The sequence below is a fragment of the Canis lupus genome, chromosome 30 (assembly GCF_003254725.2).
Source record: "Canis lupus dingo isolate Sandy chromosome 30, ASM325472v2, whole genome shotgun sequence".
Lineage (NCBI taxonomy): Eukaryota > Metazoa > Chordata > Mammalia > Carnivora > Canidae > Canis > Canis lupus.
The window spans coordinates 35,548,857-35,565,819 of record NC_064272.1 but is presented as its reverse complement, the minus strand read 5'-3'; the positions used below and the strand labels follow the sequence as shown (position 1 = coordinate 35,565,819).

The 16,963-nt window shown below is 46.1% G+C and overlaps 1 protein-coding gene across 3 annotated transcripts in view; it reads right to left on the bottom strand.

Moving 5' to 3' along the window:
* The window catches only part of THSD4 (thrombospondin type 1 domain containing 4), a 564,963-nt gene that overhangs the window by 31,746 nt on the left and 516,254 nt on the right, over positions 1-16,963 (bottom strand). For all 3 annotated transcript variants that reach the window (XM_025472293.3, XM_049104441.1, XM_025472294.3), the window contains 4 exons: positions 15,174-15,349; positions 12,703-12,799; positions 7,227-7,502; positions 381-510 (listed from right to left, as the gene is read on the bottom strand). In XM_025472293.3, coding sequence (XP_025328078.1) covers positions 381-510; positions 7,227-7,502; positions 12,703-12,799; positions 15,174-15,349 — 679 coding nt within the window. The remainder of the gene's footprint in view (positions 1-380; positions 511-7,226; positions 7,503-12,702; positions 12,800-15,173; positions 15,350-16,963) is intronic.

The window sequence follows — 16,963 nt, the reverse complement described above, 5'->3', positions numbered from 1 at the left end:
AAAGGCTACAGGCTTCCCCATGCATCCCCAGAGACTGGTGCGCTTGCTCAACAGACTGCAGTTCATGCCCAGACTGAGTCTTATGTTCTAAATCAGATGCAGACAGATTTTATATCTGCTACTAAGGTCCTATGTAGGGCCACCTGGGGGCTCAGCGGTTGAGCATCTGCCTTTGGCTCAGGTCATGACCCCGGGGTCCTAGGATTGAGTCCTGAATCGGGCTCCCCGCAGGGAGCCTGCTTCTCCCTCTGCCTGTGTCTCTGTCTCTCTCTCTGTTTCTCATGAATAAATAAATAAAATCCTTAATAAACAAAGGTCCTATGCACAAGCAGCCAGAAGTGACCCGATAACAGGCGGCCTCCCCAGGGAGGCTATCTTACAAGGCCGGGCAGGGGAAGATGTTACAGGGCTCCTCCTCGGGGGTGGGCTTCATGCTGGAGTCACAGTAGCTCTCAGGAACCTCCTTGTGGGTGTTTCTGTGCACACAGCGGAAAATAGGGAACTGCGATCCTGCAAGGACAAGGAGAACTTCTGAAGGACGGCCCCACACACTTGAATGTTGGGCTCTGGGTGCAGATGTACAGAGATCCAGGTGCTGATGAAGGGAGGCCACAGGATTAGAACCAGGCGAGCGTGCACACACACATTTATACGCACCTCCCCCACAAGGGCTAGGCCAGGTACTGTGAGTGCAAAGAGGAGTGGGAATGGTTACTGCCCTCGAAGAGCTTATAATCTCTGTGGACACTTTGCATTGGCTGCACCTGGGGTCGTAGCCAGCACACAAGGAGACGCTCCTCAGGTTTTCTTGAATTCCATGGGCTCCTGCCATTTGTCACATGGTTGGAAAGGGCTGAAGGCAGATAAAAACAATTTTCCTAATAGTTCCAGATATCACTAGGCAGGAGAGTGACTATAAAATGAGCACAGGGCAGCCCGGGGGGGCTCAGCAGTTTAGCACCGCCTTCAGCCCAGAGCCTGATCCTGGGCACCCAGGATCGAGTCCAACGTCGGGCTCCCTGCGTGGAGCCTGCTTCTCCTTCTGCCTCTCCCTCTCTCTCTCTCTCTGTGTGTCTCTCATGAATAAATAAATAAAATTTTTAGCAAAAAAAATAAAATGAGCGCAAATGATAACTGTTTGGAGGTTTTCCGGAGACATCACAGAGAAAGGCTCCCAGAGGGTCCATCCAGCTGGATCCTAGAGAAAGGCTGGGTTTGGGCAGCTGTGTGCATGTGTGTCTCGGAGGGAGGGGGCTGTCCAGGCAGCTGGACTGGAGCAAAAGTGCCCCCACCCCGGCCTGCATGTGTCTGGTGAGTGTAAGAGGCAGGCTGAAGCAGAGAAGTGACGAGACTGAAGGCGGGCTGGAAGAGCAGCTGGCTTCGCCCTACCCTGTAAAGCATTTTACACATCCCCCTAACAGAACACTGATCCGATGGCACCTTTCATTATTTGAGTAGATCTGCTTCCCAGAGGACAGTGAGCTTCTCAGGGACAGAACTAATTCTTGTTCATCACTGCGATCCCAGTACCTAGCAGAGTGACAGCTGCTCAATAGAAATGCCGAACGGATATTCATCAGGAGCCTAATATTTGTTTTTATTACTTTGCTAAAAAAAAAAAAAAAATCATACTCACTGCCTCAGGGTTTCTGTTGTCGTTTTGTTTGAAATACACGGTTTAAAATGGATAAATTTCAAAAAAATAAAATAAAATGGATAAATTTCACTGGTTTAAGGTGGGTAAATCTATTTTGGAGAAAAAGTCAGAATCGGTTAAGTGGAATCTTTATTTTTTTTTTAAATTGATTAACTTTTTAAATTGGATTTCAATTTGCCAACTTATAGCGTAACACCCAGTGCTCATCCCATCAAGTGCCCCCCCTCAGTGGAATCTTTTAGCTTTCAAAAAACAAAATGCCCCAAATTCGGCCTTCCTGTCTCTCTGCTGCCCCTTGGTGGCAGCACGGAAGTATTACCAACGGCTGTGTATGGGGTGAGAAAGGTAACCCGGGAACAGGCCATGCAACTGTCTGAAAAAGATGTTTCTACACAAATAACACTCTGTCCCCCTGCCAGCCTCCTGTCTAGGCCACTACACGATTGCTGTGGGGCAAAACACCATCACTTATCCTACAGTTTTCTCTTAGCTCTGTTGCTAATGGGCCAGGCATTTGGAGTTTCCGAATTTCCAACTTAATACAATTTAATTTGTAACCGGAGGGATAACTTTGAACATAAATTGTCTTAATATTTCCTCAGCCATGAAAAGCGTGTCAATGCTGTCAATGCTCGCTTAAGCAGATCTCGTGTGACTCCTGAGCCAGAGGGTAGCTCTTGTAGGAAGCTTGACAGTTGGTCCGACAAGTTCGGAATCTGAAACGATCATTTGTCTCAAAACTACTCTGGCCACAAAAATTTATAATGTAGCTATAACTGGAGACCACTGTTTAAAATAATGTTTCAATTAAGTATAATCATTAGTGGAGTAAAAAGTGGTCCAGACTGTAAAATTAATAGGAAGCAAAAACTTCTGTGGAATTAAATTTTGTCCAGTGACATATCTGCTTCCACTTAAGAAGAGATTTTTAATTAAATTCCACAAACATTAAGCACATTGTGCTCGCTCACAAAGACGAGTAAGATTCCGTTCACGCCTTGCAGGGTACCCAGTTGGGACCCAGCTATTAAGGGATTAAGTAAAAATCTTATTATTTGTCCTTTCAGACCCTGTGGGTTTAGCTTTTCTGCTGGCAAGTTTGTGGACTGGAAAGCAAAAGTTACTACCCCAACCACATGGCACTCAAATGAGGGAGCAATTGAATGTCCTTAGCTAAAAGGATACAGGTTACCATAGGAATGCTCTGTGCCTTGGAGAGATGGGTCCTGCTTAGGGCTGTTTGCACATGGCCACTTCCTTTCCCCACCCTCTTACTGCCGTTACGGCACACTTGTCCATGGTCCAGGTCCAGTGTTCAGCCAAGGACATAAATTCAGAGGCTCTCTCTCTGATGGTGAGAAAACACCCGAAATATAATTCTTGACTCCAGTGACCACAATGGTCTCTTTCTTTGAATCAGTTTTGATTTCTGCAGAGAGGGAGACTGTCACTCGAAATGGCACCTGGCCATCTCTTCATTGTACAGCATGCCATTCAATTACACCTCTAATTGCTGGCAAGCAAGAATGAGGCCATGAGGTGAGGTGCTGGCTGGGCTTCAGGCAGCAGGAAAAAATCTGGGATCATTTTGGTTGGGTTTTATGTTGCATGGGTTGATCAGAACAGAGGAATGTTGTACCGGAGGAGGGAACTGTACCACAGGTAATCTGCAGATATTAAATGAGGCAAGTCAGTGAATTCAGAGGACAGCGTAGAGGCTGGTGAGGCGTTGTGGAGAGAGGGACAGAATATGGGACAAGAAGAAAATGAAGTCATCCTCGTCTTGGAACTCCAGGAATCAACTGAGCCAAACCAAAAGTTTGACTCGATAGAGGTCTGGGCAATGGCCAGATGGAGTATGAGCCGCTCTGGGCTGCCAGTGGCAGGACCCCTTTCTGGTGATACTGTGAGCGGGCTGTTGAAGGGCATGGAAGCATGTGGTCTGGTGAGCCCCATCAGGAAGGACTGGGACAAATGTAGGGACAAATGGTGAGGTCACAGAGGGCATGGGTTTGGGTTGTGCATAAAGGAGCAAGATGGCACCTAGTAGGCTCAGAAGGTCTTGGCCCTGGCATGTTTGTCACTACTGCTGAGCTAAACCTGGTGCACCCACGTTGTCTCATCTGCCCTGCAGGTTCAGCCATCACTGCTGGGAGCAAACCTCACAGAGAGCAAAGGAGGGGCATCCATGGGCTGCTGCCATTTGTCAAGTGGAAGAGCAAAAGGGCCAGGAGTATGAGAGAAGGGAGGGCCAGGGGGAATATATAGCTCTGCCTTTGTTTTATTTCCAAGGCACCTCTTGGACTGGAGAAACTGTGCTGTTTTTTGGGGTAAAGAAGAGGATGCACATATCCCAGCCATCTGGGTGGCAGATGCCGTGTGTGTGTGTGTGTGTGTGTGTGTGTGTGTGTGTGTGTGGTGTCCACAATGCAAAGGAGAAAGACTATATTAAGAACATTACACAAAATAATATGGAAATCTAGAGAAAAGATTCTTCAGTTTCGAATACATCCAGCCACATTCTTTAAGCTATGGATAAAACACAGTAAGGCAATAACAGCCTTGAATATCCAGGATGCAGTGATGTGAAAACTACTCTTAAACCTTTTCCAATAGCTCTACGTGCCCCACTTGACAATACATTCATTAATTCAAGAAACACCTGAGGAGAGTCTCCTTCTGTGCTGGCTACAACCCCAGGCGCAGGCGGTGCAAAGGGTCCACGCATGGAGACAGCTAAGCCAAGCACAGCTGGGACAAAACTGTGCCCGAATCGCTGTGAGGTCCTATGGAATAAGTGCCCACCTGTGCCTTGCAGAATCAGGAAGGGCTTCACAGAGGAGGTGTATCTGAGCTAGACCGCGTGGTGTAAGCAGTTTTCTGGTCCCACACCAGAGGGTATAGTAAGGGAGGCAGATGTTTGAGGTCAGTGTGGATCACACAGACTAGGGAAAGATAACCAGAATCTTTGGAAATAGGGTCCCTGCGTCATGCCTCATACAGAACAGATAGAGACCCGCTGAATGACCACCGGGGTATGTGGCATCTATTCGGTGAATACAGGACCGTGTGAGCAGCATGAAGGGTGAGCGGGCAACGGCATACGCTTTGCTCTTTATCTTATTCAGTCCACAAGGCAATGCCTGATGGTTTCTGATCACGGCGACATCCCATCCTACTGGAAAGGCCGGGCCAGGCGATCTTTACAGACATGAAAGGGAAGAGAATCTTCTACACATGTCATCCTTGATATAAAACTACATGATGGCAATTTTTCTTCTTTCTATGACTTTCCCTTGTGTGTACCTAGCACAATGTATGTGCTTCCTCTGGTGGGTGTCGCACCACTAACTACGTGGCGGAAAATTCAGTAATAACGCACTTGGATCCTGGGTTCCTATGTCAACTGCGTTTCACACTGCTTACCTCCATATTCCCAGGGATGGATCCTTACTAAAATGGTTTTGGCCTTAATGTGTAATTACCTTAAGCCTGTGGTAAGACACATCCTACAGCCATTTAATTTTCCCTCCTAAAGCTTAAAAAAGAGATGAGTCCAATGAATCTCCATTCCACATTCGTGGCACACGTATTCAGTAAAAGCACAATAATATCTGCACAGGATCAGCTCCATAAGTCAGCGCACCAGTTCTCAGCCATCATGGAACTGGCAGGGCTTCCGGGCAGGAGATGCTCCAGCCCTCATGAAAAACCCAACACCTAAATTCTGTTCTCAAAAGCCACTAAGCCAGTGCTCTTGGGAAAAAGATAAAGGCTTTAGAGGCGGTTGTGAAAACTTCCCAGGTGTAAATTATTTAAAAGTTCCTGAATTTTGTGCCATTGGGTACAAGTTTCATAAAAAAAAAAAAAAAGAAGAAAAAGAAGAAAGAAAGAAAGAAAAAGAAAGAAAGAAAGAAAGAAAGAAGAAAGAAAGAAAGAAAAAAAGAAAGAAAGAAAGAGAAAGAAAGAAAGAAAGAAAGAAAGAAAGAAAGAAAGAAAGAAAGAGAAAAAGAAAATCCCCAAACCAATAGTCTTGGTATCACACACAGTTTCCCGGCAGCAGGAACTTCTTGGGATACAGCCTTCCCATTTCTGTGGTCCCCTCACCTCCAAGGACAGCGGTTATAGGGTTGCAAATAGGACTTCCTTACAAACAGGAGGCTGTTACCACACGCATCTTGCATCGGAGTTTCTAGGTGGTCACAGGCATATCCTTGAGCTGCGGATCTAGCTCACCTTCTCAGCATCAATTTCGAACCCAGGTGCCAGATGTTCGTTAAGGGGCTTCTGGAACACCTCATCCCACGCCCACCTTAACTTTGGAGTTTTCAAGGAAATAGGGCCCTGCATCCACTTCACAGTTTAGGATGATATCGATATTGACCCCTTTGCACGCAGCCATGCTTTGCTTTGAGCCTATCAACACCTGGCTTTCTTTAAATTTCACCTGAACTCCATTCATCTTCTCCCAAATCCTGCAACTCTTTTTCTTTTGTTTGGAGAGACACCATTTCCTCCCTCTGGTGTGTGGTCTCCCTCCCTGCAAGGAGTCCATAGAGCTGGCCTGGCTGGGCTTCAGGCTTATCCCTGGGGTCTTAGCTGATGGGTTAGGAAAATGGGACGATATGGGGTGAAGATTTTACAGGGAGCATGGTGGGCAGCTGTGAGCGTTGGTGACTGTAAAAGCCAGCTCACACCTCAAGCCAAGTGAGTGTGCTTTTCTTTTCTGGAATTGTAGATTTGAGAATGAGCTTTACCTGGTATTTGTGTAAGTACACATCAGCTTCTAGATCGTAAACTTGGTGAACAAGGTGCAGGAGAGAGTTAACTCAGCAGGCCCTGGGTACTCAAACCCTGCACACTCCAAAGAAAGGCCTTCTTCAGGACTGGCCCTTGAGCAGGGCTGGAGACCACCTTGGAGCCCATGGAATATTCTGCTGATAGGAGTGTTTTTCTATGTTTGGACCACACTGTGTCCGTTTGACAAGACAGTTCATGCCAATAATATGATTTGGCTGTGTGCCTGTTTCTGTGTGCCTGAGATCTTGGGCCAGGCTCTCTCTCTCATTTTGACTTCTGGGTGCTAAAGGCTGAGTAGCTAATGTCAGTCATGTGGGGGCTACATGCCTGTGTAGCTGAGCCACATGAGCCCCTGGTCATCAAACCTTGAGATGCTTATCTGGTTGGCCATGTTGGGTCCTGCTGTCACCCATCATCGCCGGGAGAATTCTGAGCATCGGTGTGCCACAATCTTGGGGTGGGACACTTGGAAGCTGGCCCCTGGTTTCTCTTGAACTTGGCCACATGTGCATTTTGCCCTGAGGATACTCATCTGTATCCTTTCACTGTAATAAGTTGTAACCACAAGCGCAGCAGCTCTTCTGAGTCTTGCACGTCCTCTTTATGGACCATCAAGCTTGAGAGTGGTCTTGGGGGGGGACCATATCAGACCAATGACCCATCTCTTAGCCAAGCTCAAGGAGGGGAGGATTTGCCATGTCCCCCGAGCCCAGCCACACATTCCTCACCTGGGGATCTGCAGACCGTCCTCGCCCACACTCTAGCTCACCTTTCCCACAGCTTGTCGAGCATTCCGTTGTCCCCAGCTGCTTCCAGTTGTGGTCTCGGCCTCGCCGTGGGGGCTGTGGCACCGCCGGCACCAAATTGTCCGGTCGATGGGAAGAAAACCCATCTGGATGCCTGACTGGGAAGGTCTGCGCGGATTCTGAGGTGAACACTTCAGGTGCCCCACCACGCACATCTTCCTTCTCCTCGGTCTCCTCTTTGTCTTCTCTCTCCTCCTGGCTCCTCCCATCTGTTACCAGTTGGCCGTTGAAGGGCTCCCCTAGGACAAGCAGGTGCACACACATAGATGTAAGACTGTTCTGGACACTGAGGCCTACAGAGGGATCCCTTTGACATTAGAAATTATGTAGCATGAGATCATTTCCAATTCCTAGCACATGTATTTTAAACATGCAGATACTAATTTCCCTAATATTCAAAACATAATTAAAAATGAGTGAGGGAAAGATGAATATCTCAGCAGGAAAGGCAGGCAAGGGCCAGGAAGAGGCAAGTCACATAAAAAGAAATATAAACAGCCGAAAGCCATACAAAAACACTCAACTTCACTCATAATTAAAGAACTACATGTGAAAACAAAAATAACCACCACAACTTTATTAGCTGAGCAATAAAGATGAAAAACTTTGGAGACCTTTAAATCCCTAAACCCCTCATTGAAGGCACAGGAAAACCTGGGGAGGGGTAGTCTGAAAACAGACACAAATTTTTAGAGGGCAATTTGCCCGTATCTACCCAAGTTTTACTTATTTATTTAAAATTCATTTTACTTAAATTCAGTTAATTAACATATAGTGTATTATTAGTTTCAGAGGTAGAGTTCAGTGATTCATCAGCTGCATTCACAGTTGCCCTGTGCTCATTACATCACATGCCCTCCTAAATGCCCATCACCTAGTTACCCCATCTCCCACCTCCCCTCCAGCAACCCTCTACCCACGTTTTATTTTATTTTTTTAAAGAGTTTATTTAATTATTCATGAGAGACACAGAGAGAGGCAGGGGTACAGGCAGAGGGAGAAGCAGGCTCCATGCAGGGAGCCCGATGTGGGGCTCAATCCTGGGACCCCAGCATCATGTCCTGGGCTGAAGGCAGATGCTCAACCACTGAGCCACCCAGATGTCCCTCTACCTAACTTTTAAATGCACACACCTCTTGACCTAGTGGTTCAGTCTTTAGGATATTTATCATACAACTATTCATTCTTTTACATAAAGCTGTATGTACAAGCCTGGTTACTAAAGTGTGTTTTGAAATAGCCAAATAGGGGATCCCTGGGTGGCACAGCAGTTTGGCGCCTGCCTTTGGCCCAGGGTGTGATCCTGGAGACCCGGGATCGAGTCCCACGTCAGGCTCCCTGCATGGAGCCTGCTTCTCCCTCTGCCTGTGTCTCTGCGTCTCTCTCTCTCTCTCTCTCTGTGTGACTATCATAAATAAAAAATTAAAAAAAAAAGTATTGAAATAGCCAAATAGTAAAGTGAAATTAAATGTCTGCTGGGGTGGCGGTTAAAATACATTGTGCCACAACTACAGATGGACGCTATGCTATTTTTGTTTTGAATAATGAAGCAAATATACAGTGTGACATGGAGATACGCTCTGCCCTTTATGCCTGTTCCTCCTCCTCTCCCGGCCCCAGTGGCCAAGCTCTTAGGTTTTCTGGGCTTGGACTTTTGCAGAGAAGTAGAAGCTGCTGGAAGTCAACAGCTCCTCCTTCCTACAGGGAAAGCCTGAGTTCTCAATAAGGGTAATGAGGCCCAGATACCAGAGCCTGCAGAGGGGAAGGAGGAGGAAAGAGGAGGGGAAAGTAGAGGGCATTTTTTTAAAGACAGAGAGAGAGAGAGACAGACAGAGATGTTTCCAAGGCAAGGAGAGGTTGGAGTCAGAAGGCCAGGGTTCCCTGAGTACTAGGGACCTTCCTGTGCCTGGCAGGGATCTGTACTCAAACTGGGGTGGGGGTGTGTGTGTGTGTATAGCCCCCGGTTGACCGAGATTGAGTTCTCTGCAAGTTTCGAGGAAGTCTGAAGTAAAGGCGAGATCTAAGTTAGACTTCTGGAAACGCCTGGCATGGGATGTTCCCTGTACACTGCAGACAAAAGTTCAAATTGGTTATAAGCTGTTTCTATGTGCACAGGAAAGGGCTGGGTGGAGTCCCTCCAAATCATTATGAGATATTCCCTCTAGGAATGGGGTCAGGGGAGGAAGTTGGGGCATATTGCTTTTTTACTTTCCTTAAATAGACCTTCTTCTTCTTCTTCTTCTTCTTCTTCTCTCTGTCTTCTTCTTCTTCATCTTCTTCTTCTTCTTTCTTCTTCTCTTCTTCCTTTCTTCTTCTCTTCTTCTTCTTCCTTCTTCTCTTCTCCTCCTCCTCCTCCTCCTCCTCCTCCTCTTCCTTCTTCTTCTTCTTCTTCTTCTTCTTCTTCTTCTTCTTCTCTCTCCCTCCTCACTCCTCCCTCCTCCTCCTCCTCCTTCTTCTTCTTCTTCTTCTTCTTCTTCTTCTTCTTCTTCTTCTTCTTCTTCTTCTTCTTCTTCTTCTTCTTCCCCTCCTCCTCCTCCTCCTCCTCCTCCTCCTCCTCTTCCTTCTTTAGAGCTGTTTCAGGTACCCAGCACAATTAAGTGGCAAGTACAGAGTTCCCATACCTCCCCTGGTCCCACATCATGTGCTGCCTCCCCCATCGATGTCCCGCATCACAGTGGTACCGCTGTTACCATCCATGGATCTGCACTGACACATCGTTATCACCCAAAGCCCATAGTCTTCATTAGAATTAATTTTGGTGGTGTACATTCTTTTTTTTAATTAACATCTTATTTATTTATTTGGGGGAGAGAGTGAGCGAGCATGAGCAGGGTGAAGGACAGAGGGAGAAGCAGACTCCCCACTGAGCAGGGAGCTGGCTGTGGGGATCATCCCAGGACCCTGGGATCCTGACCTGAGCCGAAGGCAGATGCTCAACCGACTGAGCCACCCAGGCATCCTTGGTGGTGTATATTCGATGGATCCGGACACATGTATAATGCCATGTATCCATCATTACAGTGTCATTGAGAATAGTTTCAGTACCCTAAAAATCCTGTTTGCCTATTCATCCGTCCCTCCCCCTTAGCCCCTGGCAACCTCTGATGTGTTTAGTTTCTCCCCATAATATATAGTTGGAATCATTTCAGATTATCTTCTTTCACTTAATAATGCACATTTAAGTTTCCTCCATGTCTTTTCATGCATAGGTGGCTCACTTCTTTTTGTGCTGAATAATATTCCACTGGCTGGATGTACCTCAGTTTATCCATCCATTCACCTAACAAGGGCATCTTGGTTGCTTCCAAGTTTGGGCAATTATGGAGCACTTGCATCTTACTTCACGTATTCTATTTTGATTGACTATTGTTTAAGTATATGCAAGTTTGATACAAAACAAGGAGGCAAATTCCAGAGTTACAGTAGAATCTAGTTAAAACTTAGGGCTTCCCCCACCCTTCACCATTTACAATACTTCATGGCTTAAAATACTAAAGATGATTTAAATCAACAGAATCAAGACTAGGCATACTGATATAAGTGAGACTAAAATATTACCAGGCAAAAACATTTTAAAATCTTTTGTACATCTTGCATGCACTGGGCACTATGTTGGGATGGACACCTGATACTCAATCTCTTCCACTGTCTGCCCCCTCCAAAAATACCCTTTTGAATGTAGGGTTTTTCCCATCACTATTCTGTAGACTGGGAATGTGCTCAGAGAAGTTTCTGACTTGACTGAGGTGCACAGCAAATTTCAAGTTCATGGATGGATGGTGAAGCCCGAGTTCATGGAGGATAAAGCCTGGTCCAGAATGCCTCTCCTCGCCAACTTTTTACAGTGGACCTGCCCTGTTCCAGGTAGCCAATTCCATGCTACCCACCAGGCTTGTTATCCATCATCATCACCCTGTAGGGTTTCAAACAGTCTGTCCAATTGTTCCTATTGAATCAGCATCAGATCTCAACAACCCTAATATTCTGCTGTCTGAGCTTGGTTTTTCAGACTGTGTATGGTTTCTTTTTTTCTTTTCTCTATTTTTTTTTTTTTTTTTGCATATGGTTTCTGCAAATGGCTTGAACACTGTGTATGCTGACTTGCGGTGTGGACAACACAGGCAGCCAATGTGCCCAGCTCCCGCCCTGTTGTCTCCAGGAGCCAAGTGATTCCTCCCTGACCTGTGATAATCGGATAATCCGGTTACCCATTTGGTGGGCCAGAGAAGGAACTCGGATGAGGCCTCACATCTGTGTCCTCACTTCCTAGGACAGGTGTCAGACCAGGTAACCCTGGGCGGTATGACAGGCACAGGAGACTGAGGTCACTGTGGGACCCAGACAAATAAGTCCATCTGTCTGAGCTTCCATTTCTTTCTTTTTAAAATGAGGCACCTTCCTCTGAGCACTGTTGTGATAATTTGATGAGTTAATCTATGTGAAGGGCTTAGCAGTGTCTGGCACACAGCAAGGACTCAGTGCATGTGAGTGATATTATCATTAATATTTATGCAGAACTTCCTGTTCCAAAGATGGAAAAGACAGTCTCCATTTGGGTGGTGGGTTCCATTGTCATTTGGTAAAGAAATATCTGTAGATATTTCTCTGCCTGCTGTGTCATTCAGCAGAGCCCACAGGAAAGAGGCAGATAATCAGGACAATTAGGTGTGAACTCATTAATCTTTCCTTTTAAGTCAAAGTAGTGTCAACAGAAGCAAAAGGGGACCAAGAAAAAAAAGGCACAAGTTGGACAGAATGATAGCCCTCGGAAGGAGTCTGCATCCTAATACCTGGAAATGAGTATGGTACCTTATATGGTAAAAGGGACTTCGCAGATGTGATGAAGTTAAAGATTAGGGGATAGAGAACTGTCCTGGATTGTCTGGTTGGGCCCAGAGACGTGATGAGGGAAGAAGAGGGTCGGAGCCTGAGATCTGAAGGTGCCACTCAACCAGCATTGACGATGCAGGAAGAGGCCAAGCAGCAAGGAGTGCAGAAGGCCTCTCAAAGACAAAAGTGCAGGACGATAGAACCTTCTGGGGCCTTCGAGGGGAACACAGCCTGCTGGCACCTTGATTCCAGCCCAGCAAAACCCATTTTGGATTTCTGACCTTCTGAACGGTATGAAATTTATGTTGTTTTAAGTCACTAAGGTTGAAGTAATTTGTTCTACAGCCTTAGGAAGCTAATATAAGGTATCTCAAAATGTTGAACTGGAAAGACAGACTGAGGATGTTCACCTCATTTTTGAATCAAGGGAATGAGACCTTCTTATCAACAAAGGCTCAGACAAATGGTGAAGCATCCTCTGATCTCAGGCTGTGTCCATGGGTTTTCTCTGCGTTGACTGAGAGACACAAGGAAGATGCACAAGAAGAGATACAGAGGGCTTCAAAAGGAAATGATGGGCATGCTTGGCAGTAAAACAAGAGGTTTTACCTGGTCTCCTGTGAGGAGGCACCTGTGGGCTGATGATGTTGGTCCCCATGATGACGTACTCATAGTGGACTCCCGGGTTAGGCTGCTGGTGTATCATCTGACAACACAGAGGTCGATATCACTGCCCTGCGAAACACGCACACCCCCCTCCCGCTGGCCCAGGGTTCCCCGGTGTAAATGGCACTGTCTATAAACAAGTGGGTCGATTCAGATCTAAGCATATAAGTGAACCTGTGGCAGATTAAATGAAAGCTCTTTCCAGATGTTTTTTTTGTTAATTTGCTTTTGAAGAATGAAGAACTTAGAAGAAAACTAGGCTGAAAGTCAAAGTTTTATTCCTATTACAAATAGGAAGAGGGGAACACTGGCTGCAGAGGTTTTCTGTTGGCTCTCAACCATCGTATCCTATGGTTTAGATTTTGCTCAGCGCTCTCAAAATGGCCAAGCCAGGTTTATGCTCCAGGGGAACGCACTCGAACACCAGGTGGCGAGATAGAGTCACACAAAGAAGAGCCAGCCTGGGATCTTTCATGCTCCTGAACCCTACATGGCTTTGAGGCTGGCTCAGGAAAGGTCTGCCCCAACCTCTCCCTCATTTGCTTTCTGCATTTCATCCCCTCCCATCCATGGAAAGCTCCAGAACCACAAAAAGACATGGTCAGGAAGACCGGTGTAAAGGAAGTCAGTCTCCCTGGTTTCTACTCTCCTAGGACCCAATGACAAAAGCAAGGAATCAAGCAGGGAGCTGCAGGAGGACGTGGAAGTCAGGAATTAAACATGGTCTGGGCCAAAAAAACCCCACAAAATAAATCATCATGGCTTTGCAGAATGAATCCCTCCCTCCCTGTTGGCTTTGGAACACAAAGTCCCTTGTGCCTTCCTGGTGAGAAGTAGGATGCTGGACTAAAGAGAGTGCCAGAATGGGAATCTGCAGTGTGAATATGAGCCAGGCAAGGGGACACTGTCCTGTTCTGATGTTTCTGTCTCTACCACTTCATAAAGGGGCTCTCCTCTTGACCAGCTGTGTAACCTAGAGCACATCCCATGGTCTCATCGCTTTCGATTTCTTCAACTGGAGAGGGAGATCAGAATCACAGCTGTCTCTTAGATCCTTTAAAGCCACAAGCATCTCCCAGTCACCCCGGCACAGTGGGTGCTGTTTGGTTCATGAAAATGCCCATTCTCTCTGCCATCATCCCTTACTTGCTCTCTACACGTGAAATGGGGCCTTTCTACAGATCACCCGAGGGAAGGCAGACATGAGGGCCACTGAGATCCTTACACCCAAGAACCATGGTGGTGAACACAGGACCCCAAGGGATGCAGTGGTGTGGCCTCTGGTTCCCATCCTCTACTCCTAACTTCCTCGTTTCTCTTTTTGCATAATCCGACAGTGGGTCTGAGGCTGGACACCCTCCCCGCCTCTCCTATGCCTCTTCTGCGTGAGCATCCTGCCAGTGCAAACCTTGTCCCGTTTATGAAATTATTGTTGGCCACTACATACTAGACCACCCACAGTGGGTCCTTTACCCCTGATCCCATTTGAGACTTACCCAGAGTCCAACAACCAACTGGACAGTCTTAAAAACATATTCAAAATTAACCATAATAAGGCTTCTTTTATAGTTTCTAGTCTATGAGCCACCAGGCCCAACAGGAACGAACATGTAACTATATAGTTGGAGAACTGAGAACTGGTATTTATAGAATTCGAACACAGCAGATAGCATATAGATTAGCATAGTTTTGGAGATGGTAAGAGAATGCAGGTACATGGGTGAGCTCGTCTTTATAAAAGCTCATTTCAAGCTTTCATTTCTTGTCACTTTAAGAAATTTCCTGATCTTTTTAAGAAGGATGGATTTTAGTGCTTTCTTTTAAAAAGAAGGTCTGTTTCAAACTCTTGAGAGACTTAATAATTTAGTTTCTTGTAAAATAAATCCCAAATTGTGTCTTCTGCAAGGCAAGGAATTTGTAGTAAACCTCTACATTGTTACTCCAAGCTTTATTGTATCATCTGGAGTACTCTGGCGTTCTTGTTTCTTCATTCGCTTTAATAGAATTTGAAGAGGGCTGGGAACTTGAGCAGTCTTGTCTTGCTCTAAGCATTTGCTTTCTTTTGCCATAAAAAGAAAACATGCCAAATTAGCATTAGGAGAAAAGTGCCTGGAGGGGAGCCAATGCTCATGAAATAAAGGATATGTTTTGCCTCTGATTTGGTTCAACAAGTGAAAATGGTTTTAGGGGGTCTGAGAGTAATAAGCATCTGGTAGAGGTTAAGGTTTCTATGAGCTAGGTACATTCAGAGGTGAATGGCAAAGATGAACGCCAAGCATTTAGGCACCTCCAAAGGCTCAGCTCGAATGGTTTTTTTGGGCCCAGGCAATGATTCGTTGTTTATTTGTGCTAAGCGTGGTCCTTAGAAGAAACAAGATGCAAAATCCCAACAGTCCAGAAACATCCACACTCACATAGACATCCAAGATCTCATTAGTGGGGCCTTCAGCCAAAAAGGATTCTCCCGCGGTGCTCGAAATCTCATTCGGACGCTTGTAGGTGAACATGGTCCCTCCACCTTCATATTTTCCTGGCCGGTCAATTGCCCAGTTCCCATTGATGATGGAGCGGCCAGAGCGACTTCGCAGAGCTGTCAAGAACAAGGAGACAATTCCTCGCGTAAGCCGAAGGTGTGCACAAGAAAGTGAACTGCCCCCTGCCCCCTTCCCCTAGTTGCTGGATTATTAATTCATCAAGTGTTTGATGAGGATCCGCTATGTGCCTGGCACTGAACGAGGCTGAGACAGAGGTGAGGCATCTAGGGCATGACCCTTTCAACCCATTCAATCCCTTCCACCTCTCAGATTTAGTAGAGAAAGGAGATGTGGGAATGGTTAGGAGAGAAGGATGTGGAAATAGGCGAAGGAGAAAAAGGAAGAAGAGAAAAGGAGAGGAAGGCAAACTGCATTATATCCCATTATCTAGGGGAAAGGTTGCACGCTGGCAGCCCGTGAGCTGATTTTGGCCCACAGATAAGCTTAGTTTGGCCTTCATCGTGTTTTGTTTTGTTTTTATATAATTGAACCCAAACTCCATTTGGGTTCTCTAGCTTCTAGCTTCTCTTGTAAAACAAGAAGACATGTTAGCATTGGCTCCACATTTCCTTACAGCGGCAACCAGCTGGAGCTGAGGAGGACCGCCCCGTTAGATGGGGCCTGTGCGCTCTGGTTGGCCCCAACCCCACTACTCCCTAGGACCCCCCGACACTGAGGCTAAGGTTTGGTTTACTGCCCATTTGTTTATGACTATGGATTATTTATTCCATTTATGAGCATGCTTGCATTGTTATTAGTCTCACAGAATAGCAACTTTCTCATAATTCTTTCTACTTGTATGTCTACTAAAAGCGACAAAGCTAAAGCTAGGACAAGAGGGTCCCATGATCTTCTGCTACTTGATCCCGTCATTCATTTGTATGACCTGTCTGACTTCTGTGGGCTCCTGAGGCTCTGAGCCATGCTAGCTTCTCCCACATACCCTCTCAGAATGAGCCCTAGTGAGACTGCTAGGCGGGTGCGTGTCCCCATCTCTCAGAATGCAGCCCAGGGATTAGAGGAAACTTGTTCAAGTTCATGAAGATGAGAAGTGATTGAAATGTGTCCACACTCAGGAGGGAGGTAAGAAAGGAGAAGAGGGGTAAGGAACGAAGTGTTCAGTTTGAGAAGAAAGGATAGCACATGAGAGCTGACTTTCTTCCATTAGGCCTTCAGCACCTTGAAACCCCTAAGCCAATGGTGTATTGGCTTTAAAAGAGATCTGGGATTCTTTAAAAAAAGATTTTATTTATTTATTTATTCATGAGAGACAGAGAGAGAGAGAGAGAGAGAGAGAGAGAGAGAGAGAGAGAGACAAGCAGAGGGAAAGGCAGGCTCCATGCAGGAAGCCTGATGTGGGACTCGATCCCGGGACCCTGGGGTCACGACCTGAGTCAAAGGTAGATGCTCAACCACTGAGACACCCAGGTGCCCAAGAGATTTGGTATCAAGTGTCATAGTCATATACACAGTGGGCCTGTGATGGTCACTGGCTCTTTGCAAACTTCACTTTCACAGAGTTACTAAATTGAATTGTGTGCCATGTATTATGTATTACGGAAACATTTATATACAAAGAAAAGCAGTGAGAACAGTAAAATAAACCTCTGTGTGTATATCACCCAGCTTCAGTAATTATCAACTCATGGTTTATCCTGTTTCACTCTCCA